At 42.2% G+C, this 15919-nt stretch overlaps 1 protein-coding gene across 1 annotated transcript; it reads right to left on the bottom strand.

The window, feature by feature from the left end:
* Positions 1-227: 227 nt before the first annotated feature.
* Positions 228-850, bottom strand: LOC126616972 (uncharacterized). The gene has a single exon (XM_050285071.1). It carries the CDS (start codon positions 828-830, stop codon positions 228-230), a length of 603 nt encoding a protein of 200 aa, XP_050141028.1. The 5' UTR covers positions 831-850.
* Positions 851-15919: the final 15069 nt, after the last annotated feature.

The following is a 15919-nucleotide window of genomic DNA, read 5'->3' as shown; positions in this document are numbered from 1 at the left end:
AAATTGCCCTGATAAATCAAACACTAGATCAGGTATATCCATTGGTTTAGCCTGGTCGAGAAAATTGGTCTCGACACTCTTCTCCTTGAGGGAGGCTTGATACAACTTCACCAGATGTTTTGGGGTACAACAAGTTCGCGCCCAATGCCCATTGCCACCATACCTATGGCAGGCTCCTTCAGAGTTCTTGGGAGCATTGGTCATGTGAGCTTTGCCTTTGTGACGATTCACATTTTTGAAGCTCGGGCCAGAATTATGCCTCGGAACCTGGTTGTGAAACTGACTACCATGGTTCTTGCCTTTCCTATTCCATCGACCTCGTTTGTGGACACGTCACGTTTATGATAATCACCACCAGAGGATGTGGCGTTCACTTCGAGGGAAGCAGCATTCACTTCTGGGAATGGTGCAGATCCAGTAGGTCGGGAATTATGGTTTTTCATCAGGAGCTCATTGTTCTGTTCAGCTACCAGGAGCACAGATATCAGCTGGTTGTATTCAGTGTAGCCTCGCGCTCTATACTGCTGCTGCAGGAGCACGTTATTGGCATGAAATGTGCTATAAGTCTTTTCCAGCAACATTTCCTCAGTAATGGTATCCCCACAGAGCTTCATCTGAGAGGTAATCCTGAACAACGCAGAATTGTACTCCGCCACTGATTTGAAATCCTGAATTCTCAGGTGAGACCACTCATAGCGAGCTTTTGGAAGAATCACCGTTGTCTGGTGATTGTATCTGCTTCTCAAGGCCTCCCAGAGAGCTAAGGGATCTTCAACCGTTAAGTACTCACTCTTTAGTGCCTCATCAAGATGGCGACGAGTAAAGATCATGGCCTTCGCCTGATCTTGAGAGGATGAGCTGCTTTCTTCCCTGATGGTATCTCCAAGATTCCCTGCTTCCAGATGGATCTTGGTATCAAGTACCCAGGTAAGGTAATTCTTCTCGGTAATGTCCAGGGTAGCATATTCAAGCTTTGCCAAGTTCGCCATTTTCTTTTCTGAAAGAAAATGAGATGTGTAAGAACTTGCAATAATATGTATTCCTGGAGGAATGTAATGTTAGAACTTCTGGTTCTTACAAATTTATCATTTTGATCTTCAGGCCAAAATGATAAGCACTCGAAACTTCTGGCTCGAGATTTTCAGGGTGAATGAGAAGGGCGATTGTACCGCACCATTCTCATTGAAAGAATGTAACATGGAATGGGTGATTAGTCCGCACCACTCAAGTAGCAAGAAAATTGAAATACGCAGAGCAGGGTGGGCGATTATACCGCACCACCTAAAATTGCAATGAAATTAAACAACAGGTAAATGTAAATTTACAGAGCAAGGTGGGCGATTAGACCGCTCCACCTGAAATTTACAGTAAAAGTAGATCTGCAGTCCAAGATAGGCGATGATACCGCACCATCTTGGATCGCAGTAAGATGAAATTTGCAATTCAAGAAGGGCGATTGTACCGCACCATCTTGGATTGCAGTAAAATCAACATAAATAAATACTGGGTTAGTAATCAATATCCAAACCAAACAAGTAATCAAAGATGTATGTAACCGCTAGTTGGAGAACTACGAGCAGGCATGGAGCAAATAGTTCGTCGCGAGGGTATACCGCGCAGTTGAGGCAGAGGAAGAAGATGAACAGGAAAAACCTTAGAGGAAACATTTTTTTTTCGTTCGGCGGAGAGAAATGAGAGAATGATTTCCTTTTTGTTTAGTGAATGTAAATGAGACATGGTTATATTTAGAGACTCGTGCTGATAACGTGTTATATAAATGTAAAAGTTAGAGAGATAACCTTTATAGTGAGTGGACCGAAGCAGGGGTAAAATATCACACTGTAATTAAAACACAAAGAGATGGCAAATTAAAGAGGGGGGATGGATGATATTATTGATCTGTTTTCCGTATCCTTTGATTGCATTCGAGTGCTCTATTTATAGAGCAACTCAAACAACCGTATTAATTACATATGGAAATTTACAGCATGTAACCTTTGACAAACATGATCTCCTGCATCCAAAGTCACTTTCCAATTTGCATGGTCATTGAAAACTTCTACCAATGTTTTCAGTTTCTACGTGGGCATTCAATACCCACTAGTATTTTCAACATATTGCATATATTTAAATAAGAGTTTAAATTCATAATATAACAAAGTATTCATGTTCATCAAATTCATTCACTATACATAATAATTAAACGATAAACATAATAATAAAAATGGGTATTGTGGATGCAAATTTCTTCCTCCTCGATCTTGGACGATTTTGCACCTACAAAACAATTAACACCTTAGGTTAAGGCCAAGAGCCTCACGTGCCCACGATGAATGGGGGGGGGGGGGCTTTGGCCGAAGAACCTCCGATGCCAAAGTTAGAATTTAGAGAGAAATAGTGTTTAGAGAATTTTGGGATTTTTGCCAAAATGTTGGAAATGGCTTTTTGGTGAGAATGAGAGTATATTTATAGGGATAGGAGGTGGCTAGGGTTTTTTGGGTTTGATTTAGGTTTAATTAGCCAATTTATTTGGCTATTAAACATAAAATGAATGTTTTGGTGGTTTTTGAATTTATTGGGTAATAAAAATGAAGAAATGGTGAAAAGGGTAGAAAAAAGTGATGGATTAGGTTTTGAAATGGGGATAGCCGGCCATGTGGTGTTTTAGGGTTGAATTGGATGTATTTTGTGGTTATTTGGATATAATGGATGGTTTAATTGACAATTAATGGGTTAATAAGGCAATAAACCCATTAATTAGCCAATTAACATAATTTAAAAGGAATGTGTTTGAGAAATACCTTGTAGAAAGGATTTGATGAGATGGACTTTGAATTGTTACCTATTTTGGGCACTTCTGTCTTGGTTGATGGATGATTCTCCACTGCTCGCGTGTAGGAAACCCGGTATGCCTCGAGGGTATTTTTGTCCTCTTTTGTCCAAAAGTCCACGTGTCGCCTAATGAATATTTTTGGCTCCACAAATGCCCCCACACCTGTTGGGCTGCTCGCAGAAAAGGGCAGCAGGTGTAGAGATCTTCTTGCTTTAGGAAACTTAAGACTGCTTCCTATTTTGATGTTGATTCTCTCTTTAATAGGAAATTAGATCCTTCTAGGAAAAGGAAATAAATTTCTCTCAAAGCCTATTTAAGTCCACCTTAAGTGGGTTATTAAATCAACTTTGGAGAGCGATTTATTCTACCCTACAAGAGAGAGATAGCTTAGAGGATATTTGTTCCCCCTCCTCTAGCAATCTTTTACATCTTGCTCGTGCAAAGGACCGTCTTTCGTTGCTTTCTTCGTCTTCTTCGTGCCACACCAATGTAAGAAAAATTTAATTTTTCTTGCCTTATTCTTGGATAGTGCTATTGCGGGGTAGCCGTCGGGGTGGTGCGGCACGTCGGCTGGCAGGGGCCAGGAGCTGGCTCGGTATAGGTTGAGGAGATGTCATGACAGGGACCACTGCTTGGATAGCTTGGCTTGGCTTGAGCCAAGGGCAGCTTGTGCAGATGGGGTCGAGGATTGTGGTGCTGGGGCGTAGTGCTAGGCGAGCCGCATGGCTCATGTCCTTTGGGTTCTTGGACCTGACTCGGGTCAGGCTGGCGATTGAGAGAGATAAGGAGATTGCGAACCTTATGAGCTGCTGGAATGTTGGGTTGAACTTCCCTGCTAGGTACCACGAATGACGTTGGCTACTTTAACTCTTTTCGTCAGGAGAAACGTGGGCTGTTCCCAAAAGAGGAGGTGAATATGATCAAAGCAGATGCACTGGCTCGTCCAATCACTGTTGTGGATCCTGCTGCAGGTGAAGGTGGGAAAAAGGATCTTCTCTGCTTGCTCAAGAGATGCCGGCTGAGAAAAAACCAAAAACTTCTTTCGCTGCTCGTGCTGGTTCGCCGACTGCTTCCAGGCTTGTGATTGACTTGACTTTTTCCAAGGGGACGAAAAATAAGGCTGCTAGATTTGAGCATGTGGCGTCTTCCATGTTGAAAATGGCTAGTACAATTGTGGATAAGATTGCTTAGCGTAAAGGTTTATAATGCCCCCAATGCCGAAGTCTGTACTAGGACGTTCTTTAGGAGCCAAGTCCGGTTCACCTTTGTAGAGACTTGATATTATGAAGAGTGGTAAGGTGGACTCTACTGCTAAAGTGGCGCCAAAGCCTGCTCCCTTTGCTGCTGAGATTGATTCACCTCAGATTTAAGATCTTAAGCTTGCAATTTCTGAGCTTCGTTTTGCTGCTTATGCTAAGAAGGGAGTGGATGAGCTTCTCTATTTCTCCGGAAGACTTGCTTGCTTTTACTTTTAAGGCTTCCATTGGTGAAGTAGTTGGAGAAGTTAGTGCCCAGACTAGGGCAGCCGGGGGTGAAGCGCCGGATGATGCCGCTGCTAAGAGCGTTACGGCTGTTGAAGGTGTGGCGACCGAGTAGTCGTGGGATGTCCAAGCTGCTGTAGTGTAGTATTTTAGGTAGCCTTTAGGATTTTCTTTGTTTTTCCTTGTAGCTATTGTTTTGCTTGAACTCCTTCGGCCTTTGCTAGTTGTTTATAAACATGTTTTCCTTCGTTTTTCTTCATCTTCACTTCTTTTGTTCATGCCCTAACCTTTAGACTTGATAGACCAGTGGCAGGCATGCTACTTTTTTTATAAGCAGACAAGCTCGCGTAGCCTATGCAGCCGTAGGTGTTGGTGTAGAACTTTGCAAAGTTGTTAGCCATAGCGTTGGCAGCCGGATGCCTTACTTACAGAAGCAGACAAGTCCGCGTAACCACTAGGCTGTTAACCTTGACTTGCTTCAATTCCGTAGGTTGCGTAACAAGTATCACAACACTTTAGGACTTGGTGTAGGTTGTTCCGCGCTTGGCAGATGTGAAGCTTATCGACTACGTAGCATGTCAGCAGTGGATAAAACTTCGTATATGCGCGCTAGCTTGTTTAACCTTTCACAAGAATGTGCGGTTGTATAAGTCTAGCGCGGCTTTACTGCTCGAAGGGCAAGCCGTAGGCAGTCTTCCAGAATCCGTAGGCTACCTTAGTGCACTCGGTAGCAGCTTTAGGATTCCAGGGCAGCCGTCCATCGGATGTACTGCGTAATGTGCCCTCTCCGTCTCTAGGGCCCGGTTCCCCACGGATTAGGCCAAGAGACCCAAAATCCTTCAGTTAGCTAAGCCTTGAAAAAGACCATTGCGGCTACTTCTAGGAATCTCGGCGCAAGCCATCGTGCATTTAGTTATACTAAGGCAGCCAGGCTCATCCATGTCTGGATATTCGGAGTGTAAAGTTTATCCTCCCGTCTTGGAGAGCTGACCCATATGGGTGTCGGGGAATTGGTTTACCCTCTCGCACTGGAGAGCAATTAGTTTACCCTCTCGCATTGGAGAGCATGGTTGGTCCCTCGGGGGGCACAATTCCTGCGATGGGTCCCTAAGAAGGGCACAGTCTTCTTTTAAAGTGCTGGAGTGATCACTTGTTGTAAGCATGCAGCCGAGCCAAGTTGTGATTACTTCTGAATTCCTCATTGAAAAACGAGTGAAACGAACGAGAACTTAGCTGTAAGGTAGGAACTGCATAACAACTGGATAGTCCTCGACTTGTGAGGTGGTGCCCGTCGAGCTTCTTAAGTCTTCGGGCTTTGATGTAGTCGGAGGTCACACATGGTACTTCTTCAGATTGTAGGCGCTCTACTACTTTTCGATCTTTTTATCGTTTCATGGTAGCGGGGGTATAATTACTCTTACCGCCTATTCTGCTGAGCTTGTACGGACCTTCCCAGATGAGATCCATCTTTTTGGATGTTTCGGCCTGCCTATTGCCTTGAGGATATCTCGGCATGGACATATGCTGCTTGATGCCATATTTTTTGAAGAACTTCGCCAAATCTTTGCCCACGAATTGCAGGCCGTTGTTGGTGACTATGGATTAAGGGATGCCAAATCGGTAAATGATGTTCCTCCATATGAAGCGCTCTATGTCCGTCTGAATCGTGGTCGTCATGGGCTCTGCTTCCACCTATTTGGTGAAGTAGTCGGTTGCCACGAACCACGGTTGCTCGCAAGCCTTTGTAGTTGGATGCGTCGTTGACATGCGAATGCCAGAAATCTCCATTAAGGGAATATGTGCAGCTAAAGTGTGCTCGACTGCCTTCGGGGCATCGTTGGGCTGAGTTGTTGCGTTCGTCAGAAAACTTTACATCTGCCAGGGTCTACGCCTTTATTGTCGCCGGTTTGGATTCGGCGGAATAGTGCGTCATGATGATGACTGCAGGTAACTGTAGAATACAGGTAGTCGGGCCCTCATCTCTTCTCGCATGATGGTAGAGCTTATTGCTACTTTAGATACCGTCAAACATGCGAATAAGTCCTCCGCTGCTTCTAGGGAGGTGATGTCGGGTACTTCTTCAAGTCCTTGAATGTGCATTGGCGAGCCTCATCCTAAAGTGCATGCTTCTCTGCTAAAGCAAAAGAGTCTGCCAGAGTTAGATCTTCTTTCATGATCAATTTTCCGAATAGCGGGTGGTCTGCTGGAAGTCCTTTTTGGAAGGCTGCTCTAGCTATCGAGTCGTTGCATCCGACTATTTTTGCCTTCTCTACTTTGAACCTCCTCACATAGTCGCGAAGCGACTCCTTTGGGTTCTTCTTGACGTCAAACAAATGGTCAGCTTCTTTTTGATCGAGCGATATGATGAATATTCTTTGGTGAAAACCAAAGAAAATTCGTAGAAATTCCGGATGGATTGTGGCGGCAGGGTGTAGAACCAATCTTGCGCCTCGCCTTGTAGAGTGGTGGCGAATATCTTGCACATGAGATCATCGTTGTTTCGATAAAGGATCATTGCACTTTGGTAACGTTTTAAGTGTCTCTCCGGGTCTTCATCCCCTTTGAAAGATGTGAAATGTGGCATGCTGAACTCGCGTGGAGGCTCTGCCTGCTCAATCTCCTCCGTGAAGGGTGACCTGCTTATGTTGGTTATGTTATGTCGTAGTGCCTCGTCGGTGACCTCGTTGCGTTGGAAATCATGCAATCACTTGGTCAAGAGTCTCTCTACTTCTTCCTGAATTTACATTTGTTGGGCTAGCGGAGCTCTCGGCTGCCCCCAGTCATGACTTGCTGGTCTAGGCTGCTCTTCCATGTGTTTGGCTCGTCTATGCCGCGGATGCAGTGCATGTGATGCGTTCCTAGTAGGCGAGCGAGTTCTTCGCATGCTGCTGGTTGAACTTGAGCTGGATTGAGTGACTGTTTCTCTCCGTCCGTCGTGCTGCCTACTCTGATGTGAGGTGGATGACGCTCCTTGTGGGCTTAGCTGCGAATAGACACTTTGCCCGGGAAGATTGTTCATGTTGACTATCGGAGTATAACCCCAACCGTGAATGTATGCTCCTCCGTGGGCCTAGTCGAGAGTGCATGCTCCTTCGAGCTCTAAGACGGGAATGTACACTGCCCAAACGTTCGGCTCGTGGCTGCTTGCCGGGACGCTGCTGGAAATGTCCGTCTGTCCTTGTCCTACTTCGGGATACCTCGTCCGGGGCACGTTGGATCCCAATGTGTTGCAAAAGTTGATTCATCAAGGTTGTCTGTTGTGCAAGGGCGCTCGTCAACTCTATGACTTGTCGAGACAAGTGTTGTTCGCCATTTGGATTGGAAGAGCTTGGAAGGAATGCGCCTCATTGGGCAGTGGAAATGTGGTAGACTCCAGGCGTGAGATTTGAGTTGGGAAATGTCAAATCCGCGAAAAAATGTTGTGAGAATGCCCCCGGCTCGATGGTAGGTCCGGATGGTTGAGATAGTCTTGGGCTGACTTGGGCTGTTTGGAAAGCCACGGGAGCAGGCTGGGCCGTGAGAGTGGGTTGCTCGAAAGAAGCAGGCTGGACCACGGGAGTGGGTTGCTCGTCGGGAACAGGCTGGGTCACGAGAGCAGACTACTTGGCAGGAGCAGGCTGGGCCACGGGAGTGGGCTGCTTGGCAGGAGCAGGCCGGGCCACCGGAGTGGGCTGCTCGACGAAAGCAGGCTGGGCCACGGGAGTGGGTTGCTCGTCGGGAGCAGGTTGGGTCACGAGAGCAGGCTGCTTGGCAGGAGCAGGCTGGGCCACGGGAGTGGGCTGCTTGGCAGGAGCAGGCTGGGCCACCGGAGTGGGCTGCTCGACGAAAGCAGGCTGGGCCACGGGAGTGGGCTGCTCGTCGGGAGCAGGCTGGGTCACGAGAGCAGGCTGCTCGGCAGGAGCAGGTTGGGCCGTGATAGTGGGTTGCTTGACGGGAGCAGGCTGGATCACGGGAGCAGGCTGGATCACGGGAGCAGGCTGCTCAATGCGCGGTGCATGTGAATGCGAGGCTTGGGCTTGGGTCCACGTAAACTTGGATGGCACGGCTTGGATCGTGGTCTTGGTACCGTGAGCCTTGGATGGCACGGCTCGGGCCGTGGTGAAGGCTCCATGGACCTCGCCACAAGTGGCTACCGAAGTAGCCACCGCGGTGGTTCCCATGGTGGCCGTGGTGAAGGCACCATGGACCTCGCCGCGGGTGGCTACCGAGGTAGCCACCACGGTGGTTCCCATGGTAGAAGCTTGTGGTGATGATGCCGCTCCCCTTATTGTCGCATTTTGCCTCACGGATCTCCGGGCCGTGGTGAAGGCTTCATGGACCTCGCCACGAGTGGCTACCGAAGTAGCCACCGCGGTGGTTCCCATGGTTGCCGTGGTGAAGGCACCATGGACCTCGCCGCGGGTGGCTACTGAGGTAGCCACCACGGTGGTTCCCATGGTGGAAGCTCGTGATGATGATGCCGCTCCCCTTATTGTCGCATTTAGCCTCACGGATCTCCGCAATCCCATTTCTTGAACATTAGAATTTTCACTTGTGGAATTTTCTAAATTTCTAGCCATTATATTTTGCTTATACGTTTTATCAAAGAACCTTTGCAAGTAAAAAATTCTAATAATAAGAACGTATGAAAAATATTCAAATGGACTAGAAAATAAAGAAAAAAACCTTTTTGTGCGAGAGTCTTCTACGAGTATGGATTTCAACTCTTAATGAAAGCACCAATTTGTAGATGCAAATTTCTTCCTCCTCGATCTTGGACGATTTTGCACCTACAAAACAATTAACACCTTAGGTTAAGGCCAAGAGCCTCACGCGCCCACGATGAATGGGGGGGGGCTTTGGCCGAAGAACCTCCGATGCCAAAGTTAGAATTTAGAGAGAAATAGTGTTTAGAGAATTTTGGGATTTTTGCCAAAATGTTGGAAATGGCTTTTTGGTGAGAATGAGAGTATATTTATAGGGATAGGAGGTGGCTAGGGTTTTTTGGGTTTGATTTAGGTTTAATTAGCCAATTTATTTGGCTATTAAACATAAAATGAATGTTTTGGTGGTTTTTGAATTTATTGGGTAATAAAAATGAAGAAATGGTGAAAAGGGTAGAAAAAAGTGATGGATTAGGTTTTGAAATGGGGATAGCCGGCCATGTGGTGTTTTAGGGTTGAATTGGATGTATTTTGTGGTTATTTGGATATAATGGATGGTTTAATTGACAATTAATGGGTTAATTAGGCAATAAACCCATTAATTAGCCAATTAACATAATTTAAAAGGAATGTGTTTGAGAAATACCTTGTAGAAAGGATTTGATGAGATGGACTTTGAATTGTTACCTATTTTGGGTACTTCTGTCTTGGTTGATGGATGATTCTCCACTGCTCGCGTGTAGGAAACCCGGTATGCCTCGAGGGTATTTTTGTCCTCTTTTGTCCAAAAGTCTACGTGTCGCCTAATGAATATTTTTGGCTCCACAGGTATATACTCTACGAGGGTCTTACTCCTTATAGGGAAATGGATCCTCTATGGACCCCTTCTTCCTAATTCATCAAATATGTGGATCCGTGTCATTGAAATTTGATCAAACGGCTAAAGTTATTATAACTTTTAAAGTGGGTCCCTGTTTGTAACCGTTGAATCAATTTTCAATGACACAGATCTACTGATTTGGTGGATTAGGAGGAAGGGATTCGGAGAGGATCCCTTTCCTCCTTATAGTGCTATTATATGATTTTTTTTAATTAATTTTTTGTTTTTTTGTGAAGTGTTGATTAGTGATATGTAGGAATGAGAAAGAGAGAAAATTGAAACAAACGAGAGAGGTGAGAGGATTAAAACGTAGGAGTGAAGTGAAATTCACCGTCTCACTTACAAACAATTGAATTTCAAAAGAGAAAACGGTGTCGATGAAAATTGGGAAATTTAAAAAAAATAATCAAATTTAGACATCATATAGAATCATAGCCATCATTTTAATTTTATAATAATTATAACTTAAATTTAAAGCAAAAGTACTAATATACCTTTCATATTAGGATTTCTCACAACAACCAAAACACACTTGACATACTTGATTGGTTGGATGATCTTATCTAGGCTCCCATAACATGAATAGGTCCCACACTCCCACAAGAGTATATTAGTACTTTTACATCAAATTTTAGTTATAATTATCATAAAATTAAAATGGTGACTATAATTATATATGGGGTCCCAAATTTACATAACATGACATTAAGAGCATATTAGTACTTTTAACATTAAATTTTGGTTATAATTATCATAAAATTAAAATGGTGACTATAATTCTATATGGAGTCCAAAATTTAGTTATTTTTCCAAATTCCCTTGAAAATGTAGGTTGTCTTCCACAGTTTCACTGAGGCTTACGCCTCTGTTGCTTTGCACCGCTAACCAGTTTCAGAGGCACACGGCGAATCCCGACGACTATAATAGTTGGCAGAGAGTGCCCGAACAGTGCCTTGACCTTGTCCAAATTGTATCCGAGACGTGTCCGAAGCGTATCCACGTGTCAGAGTGTCCGTCCGTGCAACCTAGGTTCTCGATGGGCAGTTTGGGGACTTTATTCGGGTAATGGGGTTATAAGTTTGGATTTGCACGCATTGGTTGGGCGTGCTAAACTAATGGACTCAACCTCAAATGAATATATAGTGGAAGTGAAATAATTTCCCTACGCACTCTTATTATTTATGTTCTTCGATTTGCTTTTGATTTGTTCAAACAGTCTCAACAATAATAAAAAAATGAAATCGATTATACGTATCTACAACTCATACAACCCATTTCTGAAGAGTAGGCCTAGCAATTTTTAGACGATCCGTTAATACAACACGATAATAACGGATTTTGGGTAAACATGATAACTAATTAAGTCGTTATTGGGTCACCCGTTAAGGATTCGTTACTACTCGTTAGTAATGGGTTCTTAACGGGTTTACATGCGGGTAACTCGTGGGCAACCCATTTCGACTCGTTAAGAAAAAAATTATGTTGATGATTTTAAAGTTAAACTACTAAAAAAACTTACTATAAAATACAATAGCAGTAATGCATATTTTGTATATTTAATATTTGTTATTATTATACTATATAAGTTAAAAAAATTATGTTTTATTTATTTATTTATTTTTATTATGAGAGTTTCTTCTTATAGTATTAGTATAGGCAAAAATACATACTTTCAATTTTAGAGTCAACTACCTAACAAAGTTTTTTACTCTCTCATACACTCAACTCCAAAATCCGAAACCATAATCCATAAACCTTGGATTTATATTTAACTGTTGATTGTCGTTTACACTTTATTCTTCTCATTGAATTTCTTTTTTCCAGATTTTCTTTTTTGTAAACATGATGTTTTAACATATATAGAAAAATGAACGGTTCAGATCATTGATATCACGTTCCGATATTTACGGTTAACTGATTTATGAGTCGTATAGTTTCTAGAGACTTTATAAATCCGAGCAATATTTTCACTAACGGTAAAACTTTGAACGTAATATCCAAACCGTTCATCTTCCTGCATCCTCTAAAAGATCATGTTTTCATAAAAAGAAAATCTGGAAAAAATAAAATTCCGTGAAAAAATGGAACGTAAATGTGAACGACAATCAACGATTAAATTTCGATCTATAATTTATGTGATTATAGTGGTGAAATTCGAAGTTGAGCTCTTCATGAAAGTTGTAAAGCGTGTCATCACGAGCGTTTATTATTTTTATTAATATGTTTCACACTGTTACATTAATTTATATGTGATACTTGAAAGACAATGTGTTTTTTATGTTTTAAAGTAATACTTATGTGACATTGTGGTATGTATATACTAATTTAGTACTATGTTTTTTCATTTGATTATTTATTGATTTAAAATATATTTTCTTTAACGGGTAACGGGTTGGGTGATATTACCCGTTAATAATAACGAGTTGAATTTGGGTCGTGTCATATTATCCGTTTATTTTAATAGGTGTCACACGATATGACCTGTTAAAATATTGAAGATGACATGAAACGATATGAACATGAAAAACACGAAACTAATGCCGGATCTACCTAAGAGAAATCATTTTTAGGAATACTTAAAAGGGGTCGTTGGGGTCACTCCACAGTTCGGTTCAATAATTGGAACTGTTTAGATTTTAAGATTCTCATTTAAGAATCATCAAAGCACAAATTCAACAAAATACGAAATGGTAGTAAGTAAATTCGCATATAATACTGTTGACCCTAGAAACTACCAAGCCTACGTGGCGCGCAGGCCGAGTAATCTATAAGCTAACTACGTCCTTCGGTGAATGCGGGGCGTGCCAACTCGTCGGCCGAGCTCGGCCGAGGAGTAAATTTTGTTGATGTTGCGTTGGGTGCGCGGCTGACTTCTGCGTCTTGCGATTTTGGCCGAGAAAGGAACACGTCTCGGCCTCTTGGGCTCTCGAACCTGAAGACAAGGTTACTATTCTTACGAAGTTCAATATCAAATTCGGCTCTCAATGTGCCGAATGTAATAACTGTAACACCTCACTTTGCCGAGAAGGCTGATGAGATGACCTCGACCAATAAGGATTCAGAAATCCTTCTCGACCGAGACTTGGATAGGTAATCAACCGTCATCGCCGCAGTGTTGTTGATGCCAACGGAAGATGCTGCGAGACCGGCTGATTCTACGGTGACAGAGCTATCTATGCCGACTTAAGATATCACCGGTTGCTTTCACAGTGCTGTTGATGCCAACGGAAGATGTGTCAGCGAAAAAGAAAGAAAAAAAATCTCAAGTTGTTGAGTTTGCGCAGGGCAGTTTTGTATTGATTTGCAAGGGTCTTTGTCGTTGCCACTGCCTCTGTATTTATAAGACTGAAGTACTTGGCTTGCACGGTCATATAATGTTGTAGAGTCTGACTGCAACTCTACCTTGCAGAATGAAATCTGATATGTGGCATCGGCTGGCTGACCTTTCATACAAAATATAAAAAATATCCAGGCTTATCCCATCATGACCAAAGACCTAGCTTACCTAGGCTTCTCTCTCCACCATCAAATCCTTGCTTTATCTCATTAAGACTCCCAATGCAACTAAAGCCTTCTTTTTCCATGACGGATGTCCAGGTGCAACCATACATGCAAATTAAATTATAATTTAATTGCAATATCATCTAATCACTTGAGATACCATCTTTCATCAAATACCACTTTGTATCAGGAGTCCTAATGATGCATGACTCACGTGGCCACAACAATATCACAAAAGAAACATATTCTCCAGTATCCTATTTTGCATGCCTACCCGATATGCTTCGAGATAACTGTATAGATAATTTTAATTTATCATCTAAGAGATAAATATATGATTAAAAAATCATAGTGTTATCCTTTAAATAATAATTAAAAAATTATCTTAGTAAATCCAACAGTTTAGAATTCGCCCATTCAACGATCTCGGCCGATTGTGTAATTTTGGGTCCAAACAAATACACATATTTTTTGACTTGTACTTACCTATATTTTGTCATCCTCTTATCGTTATAGGTCTTGACTTGTACTTACCTATATTTTTTGTTGTTGTTATTTATGAGCAATGCCGCTAGCACCCCTTTGGAAAGTAGTAGCAAGTAAATTCGCATATAATACACATATTATATGTGTATTTATGTATTTTTTTTTAAATACTTTTGTTTTTGTAAATATTTTAATAATTCGTTAAATGACTTGAACGTACAGTAAGCGTATTAAATATGTACGTACTTTTCACGTTTAATACATATTCTTTTTACACATTTTTCAGTAATATTATATAAAATTTAGGGAAATAGATAGATATAGATATTTTCTTAATCTTGGGATAGAAATAGAACAAACTGACAATGCACAAGCCATGCACGCCATGCACAAAACCAAAATTACTAAAATACCCACATATAAATACTAAAAATCATTAACCCATTGCATCACTTTTCTCATTTGGAAGAGAGGGAATCAAGAAAGCTCTGTGAGCTTTGGGTTTCTAGGTTGAGCTCAGATCTTCGAGCTTTGATTTTGAAGACAGGAAAGTCCAAAGAGAGGTGAGAAGAGTGAGTTGGGTTTTGGGTTGACCTCATACCTCTGATTTCGAACAAAGGGATGTGAGAGATAGTTGAGAAGGGTGAGCTGGGTTTTGTACCATATTTTCTGTTTTGGCTAGAAAGTTCCATTTTTTTCGGCGACTGAAGCTTCGAACGGCATAGTAAGGTTGGGTGTTTAGTTCCAATTTCCTTCATCAATGATTTATGGAGTAAATGGATTGTTTGTAAGATGAATTAATAAGAAGTTAAATTAGGGTTTTTGTTTCATGTTGGGGCCTATGGGTTGCGGAATAAATTTCAAGTTTTGTCGTGCTACAAAACTGGGATAGAACAATTTCTAGTTCAAGGGTCCAATTGCAGAAATTTGTGAAATTTTTTCCGTAATATGCATGTGGTATGCATATGGTGTGCATGGCTACATCTTCATATGAGAAACGGGAATTTTCACTAGTTATGATGCATGTATGTTGTGCCAATAATTTAGCAAGTATGACCACAACCTAGTGTTGGAAAATATTAGTATTTTATAATTATTTGGGGTTTTTTGTTAGTTTAGTATATAGGCTTAGCCCATCCGAATTAGGGTTTCTAGGTTTTTCTCTTTATATATATAGCTTATAGTTTATTATGAAGATAAGTTAGTCACAATGTAGTCTCTTGGGATTTTGTAGCCGTTTAGGCATTCTCGTTTGTTTAATAATATTCTTATTATTTTGTAGTCTTACTCGTCGCACACTTTGATATTCTACTTGGCATCAGAGCAGGTTTGATCATTTGGGATTTAATCTGTTCTTGATTCGTATCAGTATGCCTGTCTGTGCTGTCCGTTGTTTATTTTTGGTTTAGATTGTCGTTGGTGTTGTTTGAAAAACAAAAAATTTGGAAAAGAAAAACTGTCATCACGTTGAGCCTTCAAAGCCGCGCCGTACTGGAGCCAATTTGAAACGTAAGGTTTATAATTGAAGCCACCACGCCCAATATCCATGACCACCCCACCATCGCATGCATGACTCACTACCGTCGCACCTAGATCCATCTCGCATCAGATTAGCACTGCGCTGCGCACCACTTGTTGCCAGACCCAGCTGATCAACTTATACCCAACCCATTTGTTTGTACCATACTTGACCAATCCCGAAACTACTGAGCACCGGTCAACGTTATACCATCAAGGACTCAGAAGAGTTTCCCTCCAACCAGGAGGTCAATCACAACGCGACTTGTGTCAACACCAAGAGGCCAATCACAGGGCGACACGTGTTAACATCAAAGGCCAATCACAGCATGACACGTGTCAATGCCAGAACAAATCTAGAAACTCTCTTTTATAAAAGGAGATCATTTTCCCACAATAATCCCTAATGTCATTTGTACTAAATCATTCACTAGTACTCACTAAAGGAGAGCTTGAACCTATGCACTTGTGTAAACCCTTCACAATTAATGAGAACTCTTCTACTCCATGGACGTAGCCAATCTGGGTGAACCACGTACATCTTGTGTTTGCTTCCCTGTCTCTATCCATTTACATA

Source organism: Malus sylvestris, chromosome 3 (assembly GCF_916048215.2).
Source record: "Malus sylvestris chromosome 3, drMalSylv7.2, whole genome shotgun sequence".
NCBI classification, from domain to species: Eukaryota; Viridiplantae; Streptophyta; class Magnoliopsida; order Rosales; family Rosaceae; genus Malus; species Malus sylvestris.
This window is presented reverse-complemented; position numbering and strand designations above follow the sequence as displayed.